Below are 23,050 nucleotides of genomic sequence, written 5' to 3' on the forward strand. Positions count from 1 at the left end.
TCAACAAAGGTATAAAACACAATTACTTTATTGATTTCTTACAATCAAATACTGCCAACTAGCATTACTTCCACTCATGCATCATTAAAAACAAAAGGACATTTCCTTGGTATTTTCAAATGATGCATTATACAATAAACAAAAAAAAGTTAGAACTTAAAATGCACCCTGATTAATTATGTAAACTGGTAATTTTTTTAAAAAGCATAACTAATAATTTGGTTCTTCATATAATGGAAATTTAAATATTTCTCCTGATAGTTTTGAGGTTATCATTATGTTATGAGTAGTGCAAAGTGTGGCACACAGAGTTTCATCTAGAAAGGTGTGTTTTACACACCTTATTAAACAAATGAAATGTGCATAACAAAATGCATACAGTCAATGCATGATAGAAAGCATGTTTCAAATACAAGGCAGCCCCTCGGGCCACCATATTATTTAGGTTTTGCATTATCATTTATGGCATTATAGATTAATTACATATAACATACTTTTATACATTTTAACCCTGAAGATAAGAAAAATAACTGTTGCTTGAAAAAATTATTCCAGGTAGCCATTTGGTTTGTATCAGGAGAAAGTGAACCTCCAATAGTTTAGTGTCTGCTAAGTCTGGAATCATTAGCTTGAGTCAGTAAATCAGATATGCAACATATTTCACAGTGACTGCTTTCCAAGTCCTGGCAATGCCTCTTGTCCACAGTATGCCAGATGATGAAGCATCTCCGGGATTACCCCTGCATGTGGTTTTCCCTTTTTCTTTTTTCTTTTTTTTTTTCCTAAAGTGTATTATTTCCTCTTCTCACCTCTTCTATGGCCTTCTATTTTAATTATTCATAAGTCCTTTCAGAAAATCCTCAGAGAGCTCCATAAGGGGAAGTTCTGGAGACGGAAAATCCAAGGGAGGAAGATTGGGTATTGGAATATCCTTGGCTTTCCCAGTATTTGCTGAAAACTTCTGCCAGGTTGAAGAGGCTGTAGCAGTTTCTGAATGTGGTGTCAAGCCCCACAACTCTGACTCTTCCACAAAATCAGCATCTACATCCAGCTCCTTTTCTACTGGGCCTTTTAGAAGCCTGGCCTTTTCAGCCTTTAGTTGTTTATTTTCTTTCCTTAATCTTTCATTCTCAGCCACAAGGAATTCCACATGCCTCTTCAAATCTGCAATTTTGGTTGCCTGCTCTTCTATAATTGTTTTATCATCTTTTGGGGCTTTGCTTCCAATGCATGGCTCTGTCGGCTCACTTTTCTGCTGAAGTAAAAACAGTAATGTGTCTGGATCCCTGTCAAAGATCCCCTGAGTTTCGGGCCGGTGTTTCTCGGTGGAAGGGCTGTATTTCTGAGAGAGAAGGAGACTCTGGCCCTCTGCGTCCTCCGCTGAGGGTTTGTGAGACGCCTGAAGCTGGGCAGCCGCATCCTTGTCTGCGCTCTGCTGGGCTTTCAATCTTTCCTCCCGCTTTGCCCTCTTCCACCTCTCCTGGATGAGGAGGAGCTGTTTCATGTGGCTATCCCTTTGCAATTCCAGTGATAAATGAGCCTATTACACCAAAAGAGAAGTACAATTTAACATTTTAAGTCTCCTTAGTAATGTCCAGAAAATACAATTCCAAGATCCTCCTTTTTGAATAACCCACTAACACTGAAGTTTATAGACTATGTTTGCAATTTAGTAATATTTTTCAAAGTAACTAGGTCTTTCTAGGTAAGTGAACATTTTTATTCATAACACAATAATGCCATCCTTCCAGAAAGTCAGAAGTCCTACTCCAGATCAACACACTAAATCAGACCTTTTTGAATATGCCTTAACTCTACAATGCTATTTGTGTTCAGCTTAAAATTAGAAAACTTTCTTCTTTATAGACATTGATTCTACAACTAGCAAAAAAGTCTTTTTATCAACTGGATGTTCAGAAGGCTCAATACACGTCCACATTACGTGGCTAACATGAGCGATTCTATGCGGTCAAAGGGAAGTGCATGCGATATAACACAACTTTTAGGTTCTCTTGGTTCAGTTCGAGGAACTGGCCTGGCATTTTTCCCCCTGCCACTGCTATCCCCTTACAAAAAGGACCTCCTTAATTCGATTAGACGTTTGCCAAACACCTCCTATGTACCTGCCACTTTTATCATTTGGGAATCATCTTTGGATAAAAACTTATCCTTAGATAAAGAAAGGTATTTTAAAAACCTAGGCAGGACCTCTCCAAACACAAAAGACAATTTAAAGCCATTGGTGAAACAAATTTAAAAGTACCAGAATTGCTTAGGAATTCAGGAACAAATAAGTTCAGATTTAAATTATCTTTGACAAGCAAGGAAAGGCCAAATGGTTTCCCCTTGGCCAGGCCCCCTTACTTACTATGAGCTCCTGGCCAAAGGAGCTAATGATCAGAAAAGGCTGGAAGAGGAGAAAGTTGGCAATCTGAGATCTCTGAGTAGCCCCTGGTAAACAGGACAGACACCCCTATGTACCATGTCTAGTACATCAACAGCAACTGATTTGGCTTTAATTTTCTTTCTAAAATACTCCTCTCTTGCCCACATTACATATTTTGACTATAGTACTTCTGAGAAGGGTGCAATGCCTAATTTTATACATAGTTCAAAATCTTGATAAGAAAATCCTTCTAACCCTTGTTATAAATATTAAAAACTGTCTCACCTGCTCAGACTGTGTCAGCTTCATGGCTTCAGAAAGATATGCTGGTTTAAAAAAAAATAAAGAGGCATATTAACATATGAGTGTCACCATTTTGTAATTAACAGGTCAAAAGAAGAGTTATAACTCTCATGACAAAGAGAACTGATCTCAGAAGCTATTCTGCTACATAGTTATCCTGTTCCTAAAAAGAAACAAGGTGGAGATTTAAAAAGATGTCAATGGCAATCAAATGTAGATATTTCCCACCCCACCTTGAGAAGTTGGTTCTTTAAAACTCCTGTAGATTTCACAATTAGGAAGTAAAGATGACCTAATTAGAAAATAGGATTAGGGAGGATGATTAAAATTTAACAAGAACCTATCAAAACCCTATTATTCATTATACCCATAAAAATATCAAAGAATGATAATCAATGACTTTTTACCCACATGAATGCCTGGACTTATTTTGGCCTCCTACAGAACTTTTATTAACTTGTTTATTGTAAGCAAGCTGTTGAGGACAGTACAGTGTCATTGATGAAGACCATAAATGGTCACCAACTTGATAAACTCCCCTCTGATCTTGAGATGTGTTCCTAGATGACTTAATTTGTTTGAATCTAAATAGTCACTATAAAAGTCCATAATTTTTCTCTTTGAGCTGATTGCTAGAAAGCTTAAGGTCAAGTTCTATCAAATACGCAAGAACACATGGTGTATTTTGTGAACTATATTACCAGTCTTTCCAGAACCATTTTATCTTTCTATGGATTCCTTGTCTACTTATTTTTAATTATATTTTATTCTATTCCTCCATAAGGACTTCTACAAAATGTCTGGAATGAAATGAGGTATAAACAACAAATATTATTAATAGCTCATACACAACCTCCATTTTACCTCTTGTATACTATAAACTTTTCAGCATCTCTTACCTGTACATTAAGTTCTTTTTTGCAGATACTACAAGGCACTGCTTCCTGTCTAGTGTTAATCCAAACACATTGATAGTTTTCCAAGTCCATGACTTAAACTGCTGTCTGCCAGGTTCTACCGTAGTCTTTAACATATAGCTTAATTGGATGTCCCCTCACCAACAGAAAGCATAGAGTTGATTATATAGTTTTTGCTCCAGCCATATTTACCTTTTCTCCTCAACATTTTTGTCTTTTATTCCTATATTAAATCTGTATAGCTGCATACAGACTATTTCTTTTCCTTTTGTTCATGTTTACCTCTGTTCAGACATTCTACCTATTGGCTCTGATTGTGTGGATGTATTTTCCTAGATATCCCTCCCATTATGTCTGCATATATCTGTCCCCCAGTCTGAACTACAGTTTATTTTAAATCCACTTTCTTAAAAAATGAAACGATTTGGCAAAACCAAACTTAAAACAACTGGAATGCCTGCCTCCCTTTGTAGAACCTTGAAACTACGACATGACAGAAGATATCATCAAATGACACTGAGTTCTCAAATCACAAAGAATTCAACAAGAGTTCCACTGTTATTTAAAGTATTCTAAGATTTCGATTTAAAATCTGAGATCTAAGAGAAAAACCTTTAATCCAACTGCATGGTAATGGATTTGCTCCAGGAGTCACAACAGGAACAAATGCTCCACCAAGGCAGAAATTTAGGAAAGAAATACTTATCTCATAAAACTCTAACAATTCTCGTTAAACTGCTTCTCTCAATTATGACACAAGGCTAATGTTTAAAGTAAATATTAAGCAAATGGTGGGGAAAAGGAACTTTAAAAATCTGAAGACTCTATTACTTCTTAAAATAATAAAATCGTTTACTATTCTATCATGAATCTGTTAAACTAGTAGCAGAATTCAAATTGTACAACCTATCTGCACAAAGCAAGCAAAATATTGCTTCTGAATGACAAAGACTGATCTGCTCTGAATCATTTTCATTTCATCAGTCTCATGGGAAGGTCAGGTCAAGACTTTTTTCAATCAAATACTTATAAACACTGTACTCTGAGGTCTGGTCATCTGAAATGTTTGTTTTGAGTTCTAAACACTGCTAATGACTATTATCAACTTCCCATCTAAGCTTTTGCTTTTTGTTGTCTGTGAAAGAAATAAATCCACTTAGGGACCTGGAGAGCATAAGACTAATAAGGGAGAATTACATCAATCCAGTTGTAGCTACTAAACAAGGTTTTAAAGCTACAGATTTTTCTAACAATGCTGAATCCTTGGGAGTTTGTGGCCTCTTAACCTTTCCCTTTTTTCAATATAAGGTGGTAAAATGTGAACACCTCTTCCAGATTTAGATAGCTTTTTCCTTCCTGAGATTTGGTATCTCAATTTATCTGTCAAATGAATGGATACTCATCTGCTCATTTCACTGTCCACCTCAAGAGGACATCCTACCTTTCCCCAAAAGGAAAGAGAAAATAAGTAACTTCTTTATTTCAACACATTTACAAGACAAACTATAAGAACACTACAGATTTTCAGGAAAGATGGTGGAACAGGTAAATCCTATGCTCACCTCCTCTTACAACCACATCAAAATTACAAGTTCAGAATCACCATCATTGAGAATCGCCTGAGGTCTAGCTGAACAGAAGTCCTATAACTAAGGATATACAGAATAAGCCACCCCAGACTGGTAGGAGGCAAAGAGACACAGAATGGACTGATTCCCACAACCAAATGTGGTGGTTAAAAATCAGGAGGGGTATCTCGGCAGTGGAGGTTCCCCCAGAGAAGTGAGAGGTCCTAGCCCAACACTAGGCTCCCCAGCCCAGGGTTCCATGCTAGAAAAAGAATTATCCACAACTTCTGGCTGTGAAAAGTAGAGGACATTGTGGCTAGAATCCCAGACATTTTTCTTAAAAGGCCCACACACAGATTTACTCAATGATGGACGCACTTGCCTTGAGCTCCAGCACTTGGGTAGCAGCCCAAAAAGTACCAAGTACATACAGGGAGGAAATGCATGCAGACTCAGTCAGGAGCCATATCTGAGTCTCCATCAAACTGGTTAACACAGGTTGTCGTGCCCAGATGATTCCTGAGACCACATTCAACGTGTGGGCCCACCCGAGCTCCCACCAGTGGCTTTTGCCTACAAAGGGCCTGTCTTGACTCATGCTGTGGACTTCCCTAAAATCTCTCAAAGATCCACAAATCCAAACAAGCAGCATCTGGCCTCAGCATGCCCTGTACCCCTTGCTGAGCAGCCCCAAGCACAGCACTAGCAGCAGCCCACTCAGTTTATGGCTTGGCTTCTTAAGGTACCTCCAAGCCCAGTGCAGGTGGTAGCATCTGTGCATTGTTTGGTGGCTCGTGCCAGGTGGCCCAAGGCAGGGCCCCTCTGAGAAGGCCCCAGGGATCAGCTTCAGACCTAGCCAGAGCACCACCCAGGGCCACATCCAAGGGTGACAAACCCAAAGGGCAAACTAGGCAGACACCAGAGCCTTGCTAAAGCGAATCCTGCTCCATAGGGTCAGCCCCTGCACAACAGCTTCTCCGCTTTAGTGACTGCCAGTCCTCACAACAAACCAATTTGAGGGTCAGTCCCTCCCATTGATGTGCTAACAGCAACCAAGGCTCAACTACAACAGGAGGGTACACTCAACCCACTGGAGCAACTGGAGCACCTGGTCAGGCGACCAGGGAAATGCACCACTGGGCCCCATGGGACACCTACTACATAAGGCCAGGAAACATAGCAGCCCTACCTAATACACAGAAACAAACACAGGGAGGCAGCCAAAATGGGGAGACAAAGAACTAAACACAAGCAATCTACCAAATGTTGAGTTCAAAATGCTGGTTATTTGGATGCTCTATGAATTTAGGGGGAAGAGTAGATGAACTCAATGAGAACTTTAACAAAGAGATAGAAAACATAAAAATTGAGATAGAAAACATAAAAAATAATGTCAGAAATGAAGAATTCAAAAACTGAAATAAAGAATACATTAGAAAAAAATCAATAGGAGATCAGATGAAGCAGAGGACTGAATCGGCAAATTAGAGGATAAGGTAGCAAAAAACACCCAATTAAAATAGCAATAAGAAAAAATAATACCCAAAATGAAGATAGTTTAAGGGGCCTCTGGGACAACATCAAATGTACCAACATTCGCATCATAGGAGTACCAGAAGGAAGAGAGAGAGCAAGGAACTGAAAACATATTTGAAGAAATAATGACAGAAAACTTCCCTAACCTGGTGAAGGAAACAGACACACAAGCCCAGGAAGCACAGAGAGTCCCAAACAAAAAGAACCCGAAGGGGCCCACAGCAAGACACAGCATCTTTAAAATGCCAAAAGTTAAAGACAAAGAGAATCTTAAAAGCAGTTAAGAGAAAAACAATTAGTTACCTATAAGAGAGCTCTCATAAGACTGTCAGCTAATTTCTCAATAGAAACTTTGCAGGCCAGAAAAGATTGGTATGAAATATTCATAGTGATGAACAAGGACCTACAACCAAGATGACTCAACAAAGCTATCATTTAGAATCATAGGACATTATAAAGAGCTTCTCATACGAGAAAAAACTAAAGGTGTTCATCACCACCAAACTGATATTACAAGAAATGTTAGAGGGACTTCTTTAAGAAAACAAGATAAAAAATATGAATAATATCAACTACTTTAAATGTAAATGGATTAAACGCTCTAATCGAAAAATAGGGTAGCTGAAATAGGCAAGAAAACAAGACCCTCACATATGCTGCCTACAAGAGACTCACTTCAGATCGAAAGACACACACAGACTGCAAGTAAAGGGATAGAAAAAGGTATTTCATGAAAATGGAAACATAAAAGCTGTGGTAGCAATACTTATACCATACAAAACAGACTTTAAAACAAAGGCTATAGAGACAAAGAAGGACCTCTCCCCACACACTTCTAAGTATTTACCTGAAGAAACCCAAAACACTACTACTTCAAAGGGACATGTGGATCCATATCCACTGCAGCATTATTTACAACAGTCAAGATATGGACACAACCTGGGTGTCCATCAATGGACGAATGAATAAAGAAAAAGTAGTACATATATACAATGGAATATTACTCAATGATAAAAAAGAATGAAATCTTGCTATCTGCAACAACATGAATGAACCTAGAGGGTATTGTGCTAAGTGGAGTAAGTCAGACAGAGAAAAGACAAATACCATATGATTTCATTTACATGTAGAATCTAAAGAATAAAATAACCAACAAATAAAACAAATAATCTCGTAGATACAGAGACCACTCTGATAGCTGCCAGATGTGAGGGGGCTGAAGGGATGGGTGAAAAAAGGGGAAGAGATTAAGAAGTACAAATTGGTAGTCATAAAATAGTCATGGGTATGTAAAGTATAGCATAAGGAATATTGTCAATAATATTGTAATTAACTATGTATGGTGTCAGATGGGTACTAGATTTATTGGGGTGATCACTTCACAAGTTATATAGTCAGTCACTGTATACAAAGTATACAGGTTTGGAGTCCTTAGCTAAATAATCTCAGGGTAAATTTTTAGTCTCTGAATCTCCTCTAATCTTTAACAGTTGGACACAGAGGCCCCTCTTTTTGCCCTAAATTCTCACATTTCAGGCTTTCCTTCCAATTAGTCCTTCTCAGATGATGACCTTTCCCTGTCATCTGTAAAATGATTTCTAAATACTAAATTTTTTCCTCTCAGAATACAACTACATCCATACCTCCCAAAGATGTCAGTCAATTAAGAAAACATGGAGCTCATTCCAACCATGTTAATATTCAAACTAACATCACATTCATAACACTATTCTAAAACATAACACAAGGCTATTTTTAACAAGTCCAAACTCTAAATCGAACTGGCTCAGTGGGATTAACTAATCATGCTTAAATTCTATCTCCATAATTAAAGCTAATAGGATCTAACAGGCTACCTTTTTCTACTCCTGAGCATGTCACAGAATTTAGATACAGAGAAATGAGGGAGAAGCGTTTAAAGCCCAACACTAGTTTTAAGTATTCAAATAAATACAGGGATATAGGTAGAATGAAAAAAACTTTTCCTTTTTATATATTCACAATACCCTACTGCTTAATACACAACCTATGCTAATCACTCCATCTTGACATGTTATATAGGTATAACCATGACCACTTAGGCTACTCAACAAAAGGTGTCATTTATCTGTGGCATTCATCTACAACATGGTTTTCTTAAATTGTATAGTACACATAGTCTTTTCTTTATAGTGACTCCTAATTTAACAATTTGATTCATAACAAAATATGGTTTATGAACGAGTTAAAGAGCACTAGCTACCAAATTTAATGGTATAAAGCCTGCATAAAAACCACCATAAAAATTCACAAAAATTTATAGAGTACATACTATGTGCTCAGATCTACGGCTAAAGGGATACACCGCAATGGCAAAACTACTTCTTTAAAAATAAGACTTGATATTTTCATTGAAAACCACTGACTTATAGGCAAAAATCACTGACATGAGTCTACTGTGCGGTCTGTATTTCAGCAGTGAGGTAACACATGAAAGGCAGACTGCTAGGAAAGAACATGACTTTGATTATCACACAGGTCTAGAGGAAAAGTAAAGTGCCTCCCTCTAGCAGAAAGACTGTATGGTTTGCTCTAAGAAAGGTGGATATACCCATTTTGGATGCAACACGAGTAAAATATCTCCTTCCCCAGAGCTTTTAGGTTTGTTATTCAGCCAACAGAAGCCTGTACAAAACAGACCCCAAATATCTATTTGAGTTCGATGTATGCTAGGTTGTGTGACTAAGATAAAATTAGGTGTTTGATAAGAAGTCAATTATTCTACATTTTATACCTAAAAGAAAGCAATCACCAGCATAATACTACAAGCATGAATACATATAGATGAAATATTCAGAAGAAAGGGTAAAGAAAATCCAAAGGAAAAATTTTGATGGGTTTTATATTATCAACATCTTAGAAAACAATCTCAGTGAAAATTAACTGGTCGGAATAAAACTGGTTATTACTTTCAGAACCCAAATAGTTAAATATTTGAAAGCCAGACTCCTTTCTATAATAATTACGATGAACTGGCAGACTTCTTGCAATTACTTGTCTTTAGGGATGTTTAGGCTCAGAAAGCTGTGTCCACGAAATCATTTACCAATACAGCATATGCAATTTTCATGGTTTAGAAAGAAGACTGGGTTAAAAGGAACTACAAAATCCAATAATACACTTACAACATGCATGCTGATACTCCAGTGGGTCGGTGGTGTCAACCCTGTATATGCAGGGCAACAACATATCATTACTGTTGTATTTTCATTACAGATAGTGTTAAGAGATACTAAAGAAATTGCCCTGCAGTTCTGGATTTAATATTTCTTAAAAATACTCACCTGCAGCCTTTTTGTGACAAGAAATAGCCTCTTCGTATTTCCCTGCAGCTAATAAACGGTCTGCTCGTCTGCTGTGTTGATGAGCCTAAAAGACAAACATTCTTAAGTTCCCCTGAATCATAAAAAAGGCCACTTAAAAAACTTTTAAGAAGATAAATAATGCTGTTCATTGCCACACATCAAACCGTTACAGCTATATCTGTAATGAAAACCTAATGGGTGGCTCTTTGAACTATACAGCACCTGAAAGGATGGGCAACTTTTCTCAACACTACGGATAAACCATTAACACCAGGCACTAAACTCCTTCATTGACCCAACATCCTTCCATTCTTCAGAGATTAAGCAAGAGTTATAATCATAGGCTATTACTCAAAATGTATGTTTTCTTGATTTTTAATAAGTTCCTTTAAAAACAGGAGTTATTGTGTAGACATTTTCATTAGTTTGTATAGTTTAAAAACTATAATCCAGAAATTACTTATCACATAGTAAAATTCAAGCTTCCCCTGTATTAACTCATTATTTTTTTCAACATTAGAGTTACTGTTTTCAAAATATAAATATGTACAATGTACAGTTGAGGAATTAATACCTACATTTTTTATTATGGTGCAGATATTTTTAGGTACAAGTCACCAAAACAAAGACGAACTCAAAAGTTCTAAAAGCAAATGACTAAAGTACCCTGAATGTAAAGATAAATGGATTAAATAAGTAGTCACTGGCCTCTTTACATGTTATACTTTAAGAATGACTACAACTTTGTAAATGTGATTTCCTCTTACACAAAGAGGACCAACAGACTCAGAGGGGTTATGTATCTTACATAAGGTTATATAGTTAGCAGGCAAAGACAACGACAAATAATCGGCTAGTCTTCTAGCTAGTGTACTATTTTCCTCACTGAACTCACAGATGATTATCCAAAGCTTCTTAAAAATGAAAAGCATTGTACACCCACATTTACAGCATTTTTCACAATAGTCAAAAGGTGAAAGCCACCCAAATGCCCATCAATAGATGAAAGAATACACAAAATATAACATATACATAAATGGAATATTACTCAGCCTTAAAAAGGAAGGAAACTGGCATATACTAGATGAATGAACTTTAAGGACATGAAGCTAATAATGAAATATAAAATAAGCCAGTTACAAAAGAGAAAATACTGTATGGTCCCACTTATATGAGGTATCTAAAGCAGTCAAACTCATGTGAAATTGAAAGTAGAATGGTGGTTGTCAGGGGCTAGAGGGAGAGAAAAGTGGGGAGTTGCTGTTTAACGGGTGTAGAACTTCAGCTTTGCAAGATGAAAAAGTTCTGGAGATGTGTTGCACAACAATGTAGATGTCCTTAACACTACTGAACTATATACTTAAAAATAATAAAAAGGGTAAATTTTATGTGATGGGTACTTTACCTCAAATTTTTTTTTTTTAAAAAAAGCAAATCTGGTTTTGTCAGGTGTAATTTATCTAGAATGCTTTTCAAAAAAATGTGCCACTAATGCCTCATAAAAATACTTCAGAGCAGCACTTTTGCAAAGAGATAATCATTCTGGGTATGTTTACAAATCATGCTCAGTGTAAAACTGAGGTGAAGACAAAGTAGAAAACAGCACCTCAAGCTATGCATGTTGTTTACATTTTCCTCACTTCTATTTTTGTAAGAAACAAGTAACACTCTCAAAAACAAGATCATCCCTTTCAATTGTTTCAGAGGAGTTTTATTCTTCAAACAGTAATTAAACAAACTTTGTCTAAGTCTCAATTTACACTAAAAATAATAATGGATAACAATAAATTACTGGGGCCTTAAAATAATTTTAACCATGGAGTCTTGGACTGGGCAAAAATGTGTTCAGAACACAGCAGTATTTTATAGTATGCCAAAATGATACAGCGCTTTTGGGAAGAGAATGTATTATGATAAAGAAAACTACGTTATGATCAACATGATTTCTCTAAAAAAAATGTGTACAGATAGTATAGTTAAACAAATGGCACTCAAACAACAAGGTTTTGTAGGGAAGAGGTCCCTAACCCTTGGGCCACGGACTGGTACCAGTCCGTGGCCTGCTGGAAACCGGGCCACACAGGAGGTTAGCAGTGGGCAAGCAAGCCAAGCTTCATCTGTATCTGCAGCTGCTCCCCAGCACTAGCATCACCGTCTCAGCTCCACCTCAGATCATTAGGCATTAGATTCTCATAGGAGCACCAGTCCGTGGTGCCAAAAAGGTTAGGGACCACTGCAGTAAAGGGAAAACAAAAGGAATGAAAGGAGTGAATCTGCAGGGGCCTTTACTTTTCTGAGCTTTGAAAGGTGACCTATACAAGAGTCGAATCTTTGAAATCCCATAATACCTCCCATGAATGACACAGTGCAGTCAGCCCTACCAAGAACCCATGGTCCTTGGCCCAAGTTCTTGCTTACACACTTAATCAGCCAAATTATTTCATCCTTCAGGCCTGTTTTCCACCTGTAAAATGATGGAGTTGGGCTAGATCTGTGCTTTTCAAATTTTAATGGAATACCAACCCCCTGGGGGGATATGGTTAAAATGCTAACTCTTAGTAGGTCTGAACTGAAGTAAGGCTTGAGACTTCACCAAAGTGAAGCTAAAGCTGCAGGCTAATGGACACACTTTGAGAAGCAGGGATGAGCTCTCTCTGAGGTTACCTTACTCTAATGCTCAATCTCTAGCGTCTCTATCTTTGATGACATTAATCACTTTCTACCTTGTACTATATTTATGAAGCTCCTTAATAAAATTTCAAGCTCTGCAATAATAGAATTGTTTCAACAAAGAAACAAATGAGAAGTTCTCAAGTGGTGAGAACAGGACCTCATGGCTCTCCCGACTCCCCTAAGACTTCCCCATGTAATGTCCAATCTACATCTCATTTAAAAACATACATCTACTCTAGGTTATTTGGCACCACCGCAGTAAAATTCCCTATTAAAAAAATCCAGTTCCTACTAGCTTCTTTTTAGACACCGAGAATGTGAAAATTAAACTAGTTAAAAGACAAGAGAAGCACTCAGAGTTAGGTACCTGCAATCAAAAAGTTTGCAATGTAGTTGGGAAGACTAAATTAAATTGCCTTTCTTTTTTAACTGAAGAAAATGAAGGAAACTTAATATCAGTAGTAATTCTTATTTTTAAAACAATCTAAGCTCTCTAATATTAAAATTGATGTGACAACATGGATGGACCTAGAGTGAAATAAGTGAGAGAAAGACAAATACCATATGATTTCACTCATATGTAGAATCTAAAAAATAAACAAACTCACAGATGCAGAGAACATTTTGATGGTTTCCAGACAGGAGGGAGAAGGGGGAGAAGATATGTAAAAAGGGAAGGGATTAAGATATGCAAATTACCAGTTATAAAAAGTCATGGGGATATAAAGTACAGCATAGAGAATATGTTCAATAATATTGTAATAATTATGTATGGTATCAGATGGTACTGGACTTATTGGGGTGATCATTTTGTAAATTATATAAATTTCTAATCACTATTTGTACACTTGAAACTTATATAATGTTATATGTTAACTGTAACTGAAAAATACAATTTTTAAATATTAAAATTGATCTCTATATACTGTTCTTGATAGAAGCACAGACATTAAAAGTACTAAATCCATAAATATGCTTCCTTAGTAATTAAAAATAAAATAGAAACAAAAAGCAACTGAAATGGAAATGTTGGGTAGGGATTCTAAAAGCAGTTTGGGCACTCATATTTTGTAATTCTGGTAACTGCTTCTCTTCTGCCAAGTGTTCCAGGATGCACTAAGATTTTATGGGCGAGACTTTACCTTAATATTTCATATTCATTCAGAAAAGACACAAGACACCCCAGGTCTTCATGAGTGATTTTACTAACAATTTAAATAATGTTTAAGCCAAGAATGCATTTTGAATATCAACCTAAATTGATCTTGAATTTTATTTTCTTCTTAAATAAAGTATAAATATTTATCAGGACACTGTTAGGACAGAAATGGTAATGTAGCACACTTCAAGAACTTTAAATCCAGGAGCACCTAAAGATATAAAGCAAATATTAACAGACCCCCAGAGAGAGAGAGAGAGAGCAATATAATAACAGTAGGGGATTTGATACTTCTCTTACATCAATAAATAGATCAAAAGACAGAAAATCAATAAGAAAACACAAGCCTTAAACAACATGTTAGACCAGATGGACTTATCATGTATACATATATAAATATGAATATGTGTATATATGTGTGTAACATGTACATACACACAGAGACATACACATACACAGAACATTCTACTTACAAGCAACAAAATACACATTTTTCTCAAGTGCACATGAAACATTCTCCAGGATGCATTAGATCATATTAGGCCATAATACAAGCCTTAACAATTTTAAGAAGACTGAAATCAACCAAAATATCATTTTCAACCACAATGGTATAAAACTAGAAATCAATTATAGAAAGAAAACTGAAAGATTCTCAAATATGTGGAGATTAAACATGCTACTGAAGAACCAATGGGTCAGTGAAGAAATCAAAAATCAAAATATACCTTCGAACAAATGAAAATGGAAATACAACATACCAAAAATTATGGGGTGCAGCAAAAGATTCTAATAGGGAAATTCATACCAATAAATGCTTACCTCAAGAAACAAGAAAAATTTCAAATAAACAACCTAAGTTTACACCTCAAGGAACTAGAAAAAGAACAAAGCTCAAAGTTAGGACCAGAAAGGAACCAAGAGAGCAAAAATAAATGAAATAAAGACTAAAAAGACAATAAAAAAGATTAATAAAATCAAGAGTTGTTTCTTTGAAATGATTAACAAAGTTGACAAACCTTGAGGAAGACTCACCAAGAAAAAAAGAACTCAACATCAGAAATGAAAGAGGAGCTACTATAACTGATACCACAAAAATACAAAAGATAAGAGATACTACAATTATACTCCAACAAATTGGACAACCTATAATAAATAAATTCCTAGAAACCTGTGACCTTCTGAGACAGAATCATGAAGAAATAGATTTGAACAAATTATTAGTAGGAGATTGAATCAGTAATCAAAAAACCTCCCAACACATACAACTCCAGGACCAGCTTCACTATTTGAATTATACCAAACATTAAAAAAATACCGATCCTTCTCAAACTCTTTCAAAAAATAGAAGAGAACACTTCCAAGCTCCTTGTACAAGACTAGCATCATTCTGATACCAAAACCAGACAAGGACACCACAAGAAAAGAAAATTACAGGCCAACCAACCTGGAATATATATATATGCAAAAATCATCAACAAAACATTAGCAAACCAAATTTAACAAATTAAAAGGATCAGATACCATGATCGAGTGGGGTTTATTTCAGAGATGCAAAGATCGTTTAACATCCACAAATCAATGTGAAACATCACATTAACCAAATGAATGATAAAAATCATCTCAATACAGTCATGCGCCACAAAACATTTCAGTCAATGACAGATCACATATACAACAGTAGTCTCCTAAGATTATAATGGAGCTGAAAAATTCCTATCACCTACTGATGTCATAGTGGAATGCACGTGTTGTAGTGATATTGTAGTGCATACGTGGTGATGCTGGTGTAAACAAAACTACTGCACCGCCAGTTGTATAAACGCATAGCACATACCACTGCAGTAGTATGCTATACCATCTCAGGACACATCCTCATCGTTAGCATTACATGACTATACAGTGTAGATATGCTGAACAAAGGGATGATTCATGTCCTGGGAAGAAAGGAATGGGACAGCGTGAGATCTCATCACACTACTCATTAAAGCATGCAATTTAAGACTCATGAATTTCTTATTTCCAGAATTTTCCATTTAATATTTTCTGTGGGTAATTGAAACTGTGGAAAGTTGAAACCACAAATAAAGGGGGGACTACTGTATACAGAAATCTGTTGTTTCTACACACGAATAATGAACTATCAGAAACAGAAATTAAGAAAACAGTCTCATTTACAATAGCATCAAAAAGAATAATACCTAAGAATAAATTTAACCAAGGAGGTGAAAGACCTTTACACTGAAAATTAGAAGACACTAGTGAAAGAAACTGAAGATGACACAAATAAATGGAAAGATATTCTGTGCTCATGGACCTAAAGAATTATATCGTTTAAATGTCCATACTACTCAAGGCAATCTAGAGATTCAACACAATTGCTATCAAAATTCCAATGGCACTTATAGAAATAGAACAATGCTAAAATTTGTATGGAACCACGAAAGACCCTGAATAGCCAAAGAAATCTTGAGAAAGAACAAAGCCAAAGGCACCACACTCCCTGATTTCAAACTATGTTACAAAGTTATAGAATCAAAACAGTATGATACTGGCATATAAAAAGACACATAATGAATAAAATATAATTGAAATCCCAGATATAAATCCACATATATATAGACAATTTATGACAAAGGAGCCAAGCATATATAATGGGTCCAGGATAGTCTCTTCAATAAATGGTGCTAGAAAAACTAGAAAACCATGTAGAAAAGAATGTACCTGGACCACTATCTGATATCATACATGAAAATTAAAATGGATTAGACTTCTTATAAGACCTAAAACCACAGAATTCCTTGAAGAAAACACAGGTAGTAAGCTCACTGACATTGGTCTTAGGGATGATTTTTTGGATATCACACAAAAAGTAAAGGCAAAAAAAAATGAGAAAAAAAAAAAAGAAAAAGTGAGACTACATCAAACTAAAAAGTTTCTGCACAGCAAAAGAAATCACCAACAAAATGAAAAGGGATCGTACTGAATGGGAGAAAATATCTGCAAATAAGATCTGATAAGGAGTTCATATCCAAATTAAATAAAGAACTCAGAAAGTTCAAAAGCAAAAAAGAAAAAAGCAAACATTCTGATTTAAAAATGGGTAGAGGATCTGAATAGCCACTTTTCCAAAAAAGACATACAATAACCAACAGGTGCATGAAAACATTCAACATGCTACTCAAGAAATCCAAATTAAAACCACAATGAGGTATCACCTCACGCTTGTCAGAGTGACTATCATCAATAACTCAAGAAACAACAAATGTTGATGAAGATGTGGAAAAGAGAGAACTCTCATGCACTGTTGGTGGGAATGTAAACTGGTACAGCCACTATGGAAAACAGTAAAGGAGCTTCCTTTAAAAATTTCAAAATAGAACTACCATATGATCTAGCAATTCCACTTCTGGGTATTTGTCTGAATAAAATGAAAACATTAACTGCAAAAGATGCATGTACCACCATGTTCATCACATCACTATTTACAATACCCAAGATATGAAAACAACCTAAGTGTAGTCCATCAACAGATGAATAGACTAAGATGTGGTATGTACAAATACACACAAAATGGAATATTATTCAGTTATAAAAAAGAATGAAATCTTGCCACTTCAAACAACATGGACCTTGAGAGTATTATTCTAAGTAAGTCAGACATAGAAAGACAACATATGATGAGAAAAAAAAAAGTTCTAAAAAATGAAAAGAAAAAACAAAAACAAAAAATGAATCTAAAAAATGAAAAGAAAAAACAAAAACAAAAAACCTTAAGCTCATGGATACAGAGAACAGACTGGTGGTTTCCAGGGGTGGCGAGTTGTGGGGTGAGCAAAATGGATGAAGGGGTTTCAAAAGGCACAAACTTCCATTTATAAAATAAGCCATGGAAATGGTGATAATGGATATTGCATATTTGAAAAGTTCCTAAGAGAGCAGATCTTAAAAGTCCTCAACACAAGGAAAAAAAAAAATCAGTAACTATGTATGGCGATAGATGTTAAGACTCCCTGTGATCATTTTGTAATACACACAAATATAAAACCATTATGTTGTATACCTGAAATGAATAAGTCGATTATATCTCAATTTAAAAATTCTTTTAAAAAGAATTTCAACTCCATTAACCTATTTTCATTTCTTTAGATTGGTATATAAATGACCTCAATACTTTTGTTTGCCTTTTTTTTTTTAACCTTCTGGATTTCTTATAAAATTATATAAATCTGACCTTCATAAAAAATCAGTGTTTTCTTTTTTGTCTTATTTTTTCTATTCTGTCACAATTTACTAATCATTAGTATTGTTTCCCTTAGGATTATATATTTCTTTAACTTAAGTATAACGGACATTGCATTAGTTTCAGGTGTACAATAAAATGATTTGATATTTGTATTGCAAAATGATCACAACAATAAGTCTAATATCTGTCACATCATACAGTTACAAAGAAATTTTTTTTTAGATTCCACACATAAATGAGATCATTATGGTATTTGTCTTTCTGTCTGACTTATTCCACATAAAATAATGCCCTCGAGGTCCACCCATGTTGTTACAATGACTAGATTTCACTTTTTTATAGCTGAATAATATTCCATTCTACACACACACACACACACAAACATACACTTTTCTTTATCCATTCATCCATCAGTGAGTCTCCTACAGGCAAGTAGTCTCTTCTAACAGTAAGTACCAAATTGACCCTCTAATGTAATAAAATTATACTTAAGATAACTGCTCAAGAGTTAGAGAAGTCCAGGAAACCCGTTTTTTGATTTTAAGTCTAAGGATCAATTCTCCCACACACATCTTTTCATCTTTTTTCTTCCTCAGGTTTCCAATTTAGCTTGCCTTTTTTTTCATAACTTACCACCATCTGCTGTGAAGACAAATTATAGGATACAACACCTAGTGATCTTTGAAATAGATTTAGTGGGTCAAAACAGCATTTTTTCAAAAAATCCAATAGTAAGTATTAGAGTGCATCAAATATAACACCACATACACATGTGTGTACGTATATGTATGTATATATGTATATATGGCATCATATAAAAGTTTTAATTTTAGTTTTATGTTGTCTGGGGTGAAATTTATGAGGGTCCCTGCATTTTACACAGTTCCAGGAGGCACATCCAGATTGTAGCGGCTCTACAGTAATATACATGTTTGTATGTACTGGTCATTTAGTAAAAATTTCTCATTGTGAATCACAGTCAAAACAAACGGGCAAACATTGATCTAAAAGAAAGATCAATATTTTATTTAGAATCTTGCTTTTAAATCCCCCTATCACTACTTACTCTGCATTTCAATGTCTTCATCCATATAATGAATCTCATATAGCTCCTAACAAAACAAAATAAGTAATATACATACAAAGTGTCTGGTGCCAACCTTAGCACTTAGTAATTGTTGAATAAGTCTTAGTGCTCTACCACTTTTCCCCAGAGTAATTCCATTAAGCACAGCCTAACTCTGTGACACAGGATGAATTTTCCTTGAAATGTCCAAGGCAACAAGGGAAGAGTTCGAACAGCATTTTGTTGTTTTTTTAACTTAAAGATTTCACTGCCAATATAATTATCATGGGATAGTTACAAAGATTCTAGGTACGTACAAGGCCATTCTTTGGACCCAGATATCTGATTTCTTAGGTAAGAAGAACCACTCTAGAAAGAAGCTTAGTTACTCAACAAATGTATTCTCAGCACTCTTAAGAGCCAAACACAGAGAGGACAATTATGGCCATGCAGTCACATGGACCTTGTCCTTTGAGTTTGCAGAGTAGGTAAGCAAAACATGAGCAACAGTCATGTATAAATTAAGGTCTGACATCACTTACCAAATAGGTAGCAAACAAACCAAAGAACTAGACATTATTTCATGAGTTTTGACATTTGGTGCCAGCATTCACAATGCCAAAATTAAATGTATGGAAATAAATGCCTAAATATATAGTAAGTGATTTTGTTATAATCTTTCCATGTTAAAAACTGACAAAAAATAACTGGTGAAACAAAACATAAGAGTCCGAAGACTAGCGATTTTCCCCAACTGATATAAGATTTATCTTATTTTTCTTCTGACCAACTTCAAAAACCAGAACTGGAACACAATGTCTGTACTACATATTAAAATAACTATTTCGAACTGGTCTCTTCTATATCCTAAAAATTCACTTAGGAAATAAGCCTACAGACCCTTACTGCAAACCTGATACAAAAATACGAGAGCAGAGGCACTAAATGCTGACACAAAATCTACAGTTCAACAGATAAGGACAATATTGAAGTGAAAATAATGAGTACATTAATATAGAAGCATTACTAGAAAGAGGTCATATCAAAATAAAGTGTGATCCATAACGTATTTGAGTCACTGGTTTAATTACTTAATTTCTCTCAGCCTAGGCTTACTTATTTGTAAATCAGGGAAGCAGTTATTCCTAAATTCCAAGGATGCTCTGAAGATACATAAGTCTATGCACTGTAATAGTTCTTATACAATGAATTACGACTATACTATGCAATTAGAAAAAGCTTATATATAGCACAGAGATTTTCAAAGGCTCTCACGAAATCACAGTGTTGAGAATTATTTCTCATTGGAATCAACTGAATACTAAGCTGGATATCTGCTCACATAAAAGAATACACTAGTTTTCAAAAAATCCCAGTCTTTGGTACTTACAAGCAGCACAGTTAAAATGATTGAAGTTAATATTAATCTCTATTCCATTGATATCTTTCAATAAACAGCTGGCTAGAACTCGGATCTTCTAAATCTGAAATGGTTTAAGAATTCGTGATTCCAAATTTCTAATATTTGCCCACATAAATTTTATAGCTGGATTTGGAATTATGCCAGCCTGTTTAACAAGACTCAATTCAAAATTTTCTACAAAAGTACTATTACATTTAACTAATTCTTCCTAAACTAGTGATTCTGCTGCTTCATCTACAACTGTCACCCAGTTCTAGTCTTCTCATAAGCCACCACACACTAGTAGGACAGCTGGCTGGGGTTATGCTGCAGCCAGTAGCCAAATAAAGTGAAGCTAACTGGAACTAAACCAATAGCTATTTTGCATGGGCACTTGAACTTTGAAGCACTTTATAAACTGCTGGTCATTTCTAATAATATTCCTGTTAAGTTTCGATATTGAGCCATCCATTATATTTCACTGCAAACTATGTCACCTTAAAAACAAGAAAAGTGCAAGACATTTCCCTGGCTTTTAAAAACTCACAAATCTAGTACAATTCTTTTAAGTGTAAACAACTCTTACCAATGGGAGCAGGGCTCAACTTAATAAAACTGGGAGGTACTTCTCAGAACAGTGACCTGGCCACCAGTCATTTGGTAACCACAGGTTTAGGTCCTAGAATCTTAGGTCTTTCAAGCTCAACAAGTTCAAACCTTTATTTTACGAGTGAGATTTTAAATTAAAGACATGCTCTGGGTTATCACAATAGCTAACTCTTACAATGTACTATGTACCAGTTACTGTTCTAAGCCCTTTACACCTATTTGCTACTTTAATCCTCACAACAAACCAAAACAGTAAGGTCAACTAATTTGCCCAAGGTCACACAGTTTTTAAGTGACAATGCCAGAATTCAAATCCAAGCAGTGTGTAGCTCCAGAATCTATACTCTTAAACCACCATGCGCTACTCCTCCTTTATAGAATGGTTTAAATCCAGCCCAGGGCTCTTCCACGACCCTAGGGTTCAGAGTTCCAATCTGAGAAATTAATTCTCCATACGTCCTTTTCCCAATCCCACCACTGCAACCGAATTTCAAACCTGTGACACTTAAAAGTTCCTTCAGTCTGTCTGCAACCTTAAGTAACCTGGCTTTGCATTCAAAGTAAGTACCCTCTCTGGGAAACGAGAAGATGCAGTGGCCAGTCAGAAAAGAATGTGTTTCTCGTGGTTGCTTAAATCGCAACACCTGAAGTGCCTAAAAGCATAATAATAGGCTATCAGCACTTTTTCTGAGAAAGGCAAACATCTACTATATTTTCATTATGTCTAAAGTGATGAAATTCAGCTAACAGAAATAACCCTGTCTTTTTCTCCAGCTGTCTCCAACTTATCCAAGAAGGGAGACTGTCAATTTATGAATCTGAATGTGAGAAATGGATGAAGAGAAAAATGGGGCTGAGAAGGGGTATTACTTCACCTCTCCAAAGTGGAGTGGCTCAGATTTCAGACTCTCTGTATTGGAAGTTAAAAGCACTATAACACACCATTTCTGTCCTGACCGGTTTCAGTGTCTCTCCAGGCTGCAGAGGTGGTTACGTGGCGCTTGAAGGCATTTCCTTCGGCCTGAAGAGGTGGCAGCCCGGCTAGTGGAAGCCCCTCGCCTAGAGCCCTGCGACAGGGGGCGCCCGGAGGCTGTGGGAAATGGACGCGGGATCTTCCCGGGGATCCCCAAGGGGGGCAACTTCTGGGGCAGCTCGTCCGGAGACTCCGTAGGGCCACGCCCGCCTGCGCCCCCCAGCCTTTAGGACCACCTTCGCCAACCCGCCTCCTGGCCTCGGGAGTCAGCGGCACGCCTGGGACCAGACCGAACTCTTGAGGTAAAAGCACCGAGGGCGGACGCGACCCTCTGAGGGCCACTCACCAGGTTTAGGGGTCCTTCCATTACTTCCATAGACCCCGGAATAAGAGGCGGCCTGAGCAAGGGGAGCGACGGCGCCGAAGCACATGGAGGTGAACAGAAGGAGAGCGCGAAGCAACGGCGGAGAAAGTAGCCCCTATCCGCGCCCGGGAGCCAGCGGAGGGGACAGAAAGAGCAATAACCGCACCACTTCCTCCTCTGGCGCTAAGGGCCCGCCCCCTTGCGCCGTGGGCCCGGCCCCTACGCCGCGGCCACGCACGCGTCATGGCGTCACATGCGGCTGGTTCAAGGTGGGAGTGAGGGCCGGGGAGTGGGTGGAGCTCAGCGAAGGCGGGTCACAGACTGACGTACACTTTCTCGCTGTCGATCTTTCTTCTCGCGAGAAGCTTAACTTCATCTTCTTGAAGTCTCTTCTGACGTCATGTAAGGAGGTGTAGCCTTGTTAGAACTTAAAGTGGCTGACTTCTGTTGGCTTCTTCCAGCCTGACTTCCCAAATTCACTTTAATTTGCTACACACCCTCTCT

General features: G+C 36.7%; 1 protein-coding gene across 3 annotated transcripts; it reads right to left on the reverse strand.

The window, feature by feature from the left end:
* Positions 1 to 10: 10 nt before the first annotated feature.
* On the reverse strand, positions 11 to 22,743 carry NRBF2 (nuclear receptor binding factor 2). Of its 3 annotated transcripts, none has more exons than XM_016159184.2 (4): positions 22,529 to 22,740; positions 10,034 to 10,118; positions 2,672 to 2,712; positions 11 to 1,540 (listed from the first exon to the last, which is right to left on the reverse strand). In XM_016159184.2, exons 1-4 carry the CDS (start codon positions 22,556 to 22,558, stop codon positions 830 to 832), a joined length of 867 nt encoding a protein of 288 aa, XP_016014670.2. In that variant the 5' UTR covers positions 22,559 to 22,740; the 3' UTR covers positions 11 to 829. The 3 variants fall into 3 exon arrangements, with proteins under 3 accessions (XP_016014670.2, XP_016014671.2, XP_016014672.2); XM_016159185.2 differs by lacking the exon at positions 22,529 to 22,740 and adding an exon at positions 22,152 to 22,516; XM_016159186.2 differs by lacking the exon at positions 10,034 to 10,118 and having other exon boundaries at positions 22,529 to 22,743.
* Positions 22,744 to 23,050: the final 307 nt, after the last annotated feature.

This window comes from Rousettus aegyptiacus, unplaced genomic scaffold, assembly GCF_014176215.1.
Source record: "Rousettus aegyptiacus isolate mRouAeg1 unplaced genomic scaffold, mRouAeg1.p scaffold_m13_p_6, whole genome shotgun sequence".
NCBI lineage: Eukaryota > Metazoa > Chordata > Mammalia > Chiroptera > Pteropodidae > Rousettus > Rousettus aegyptiacus.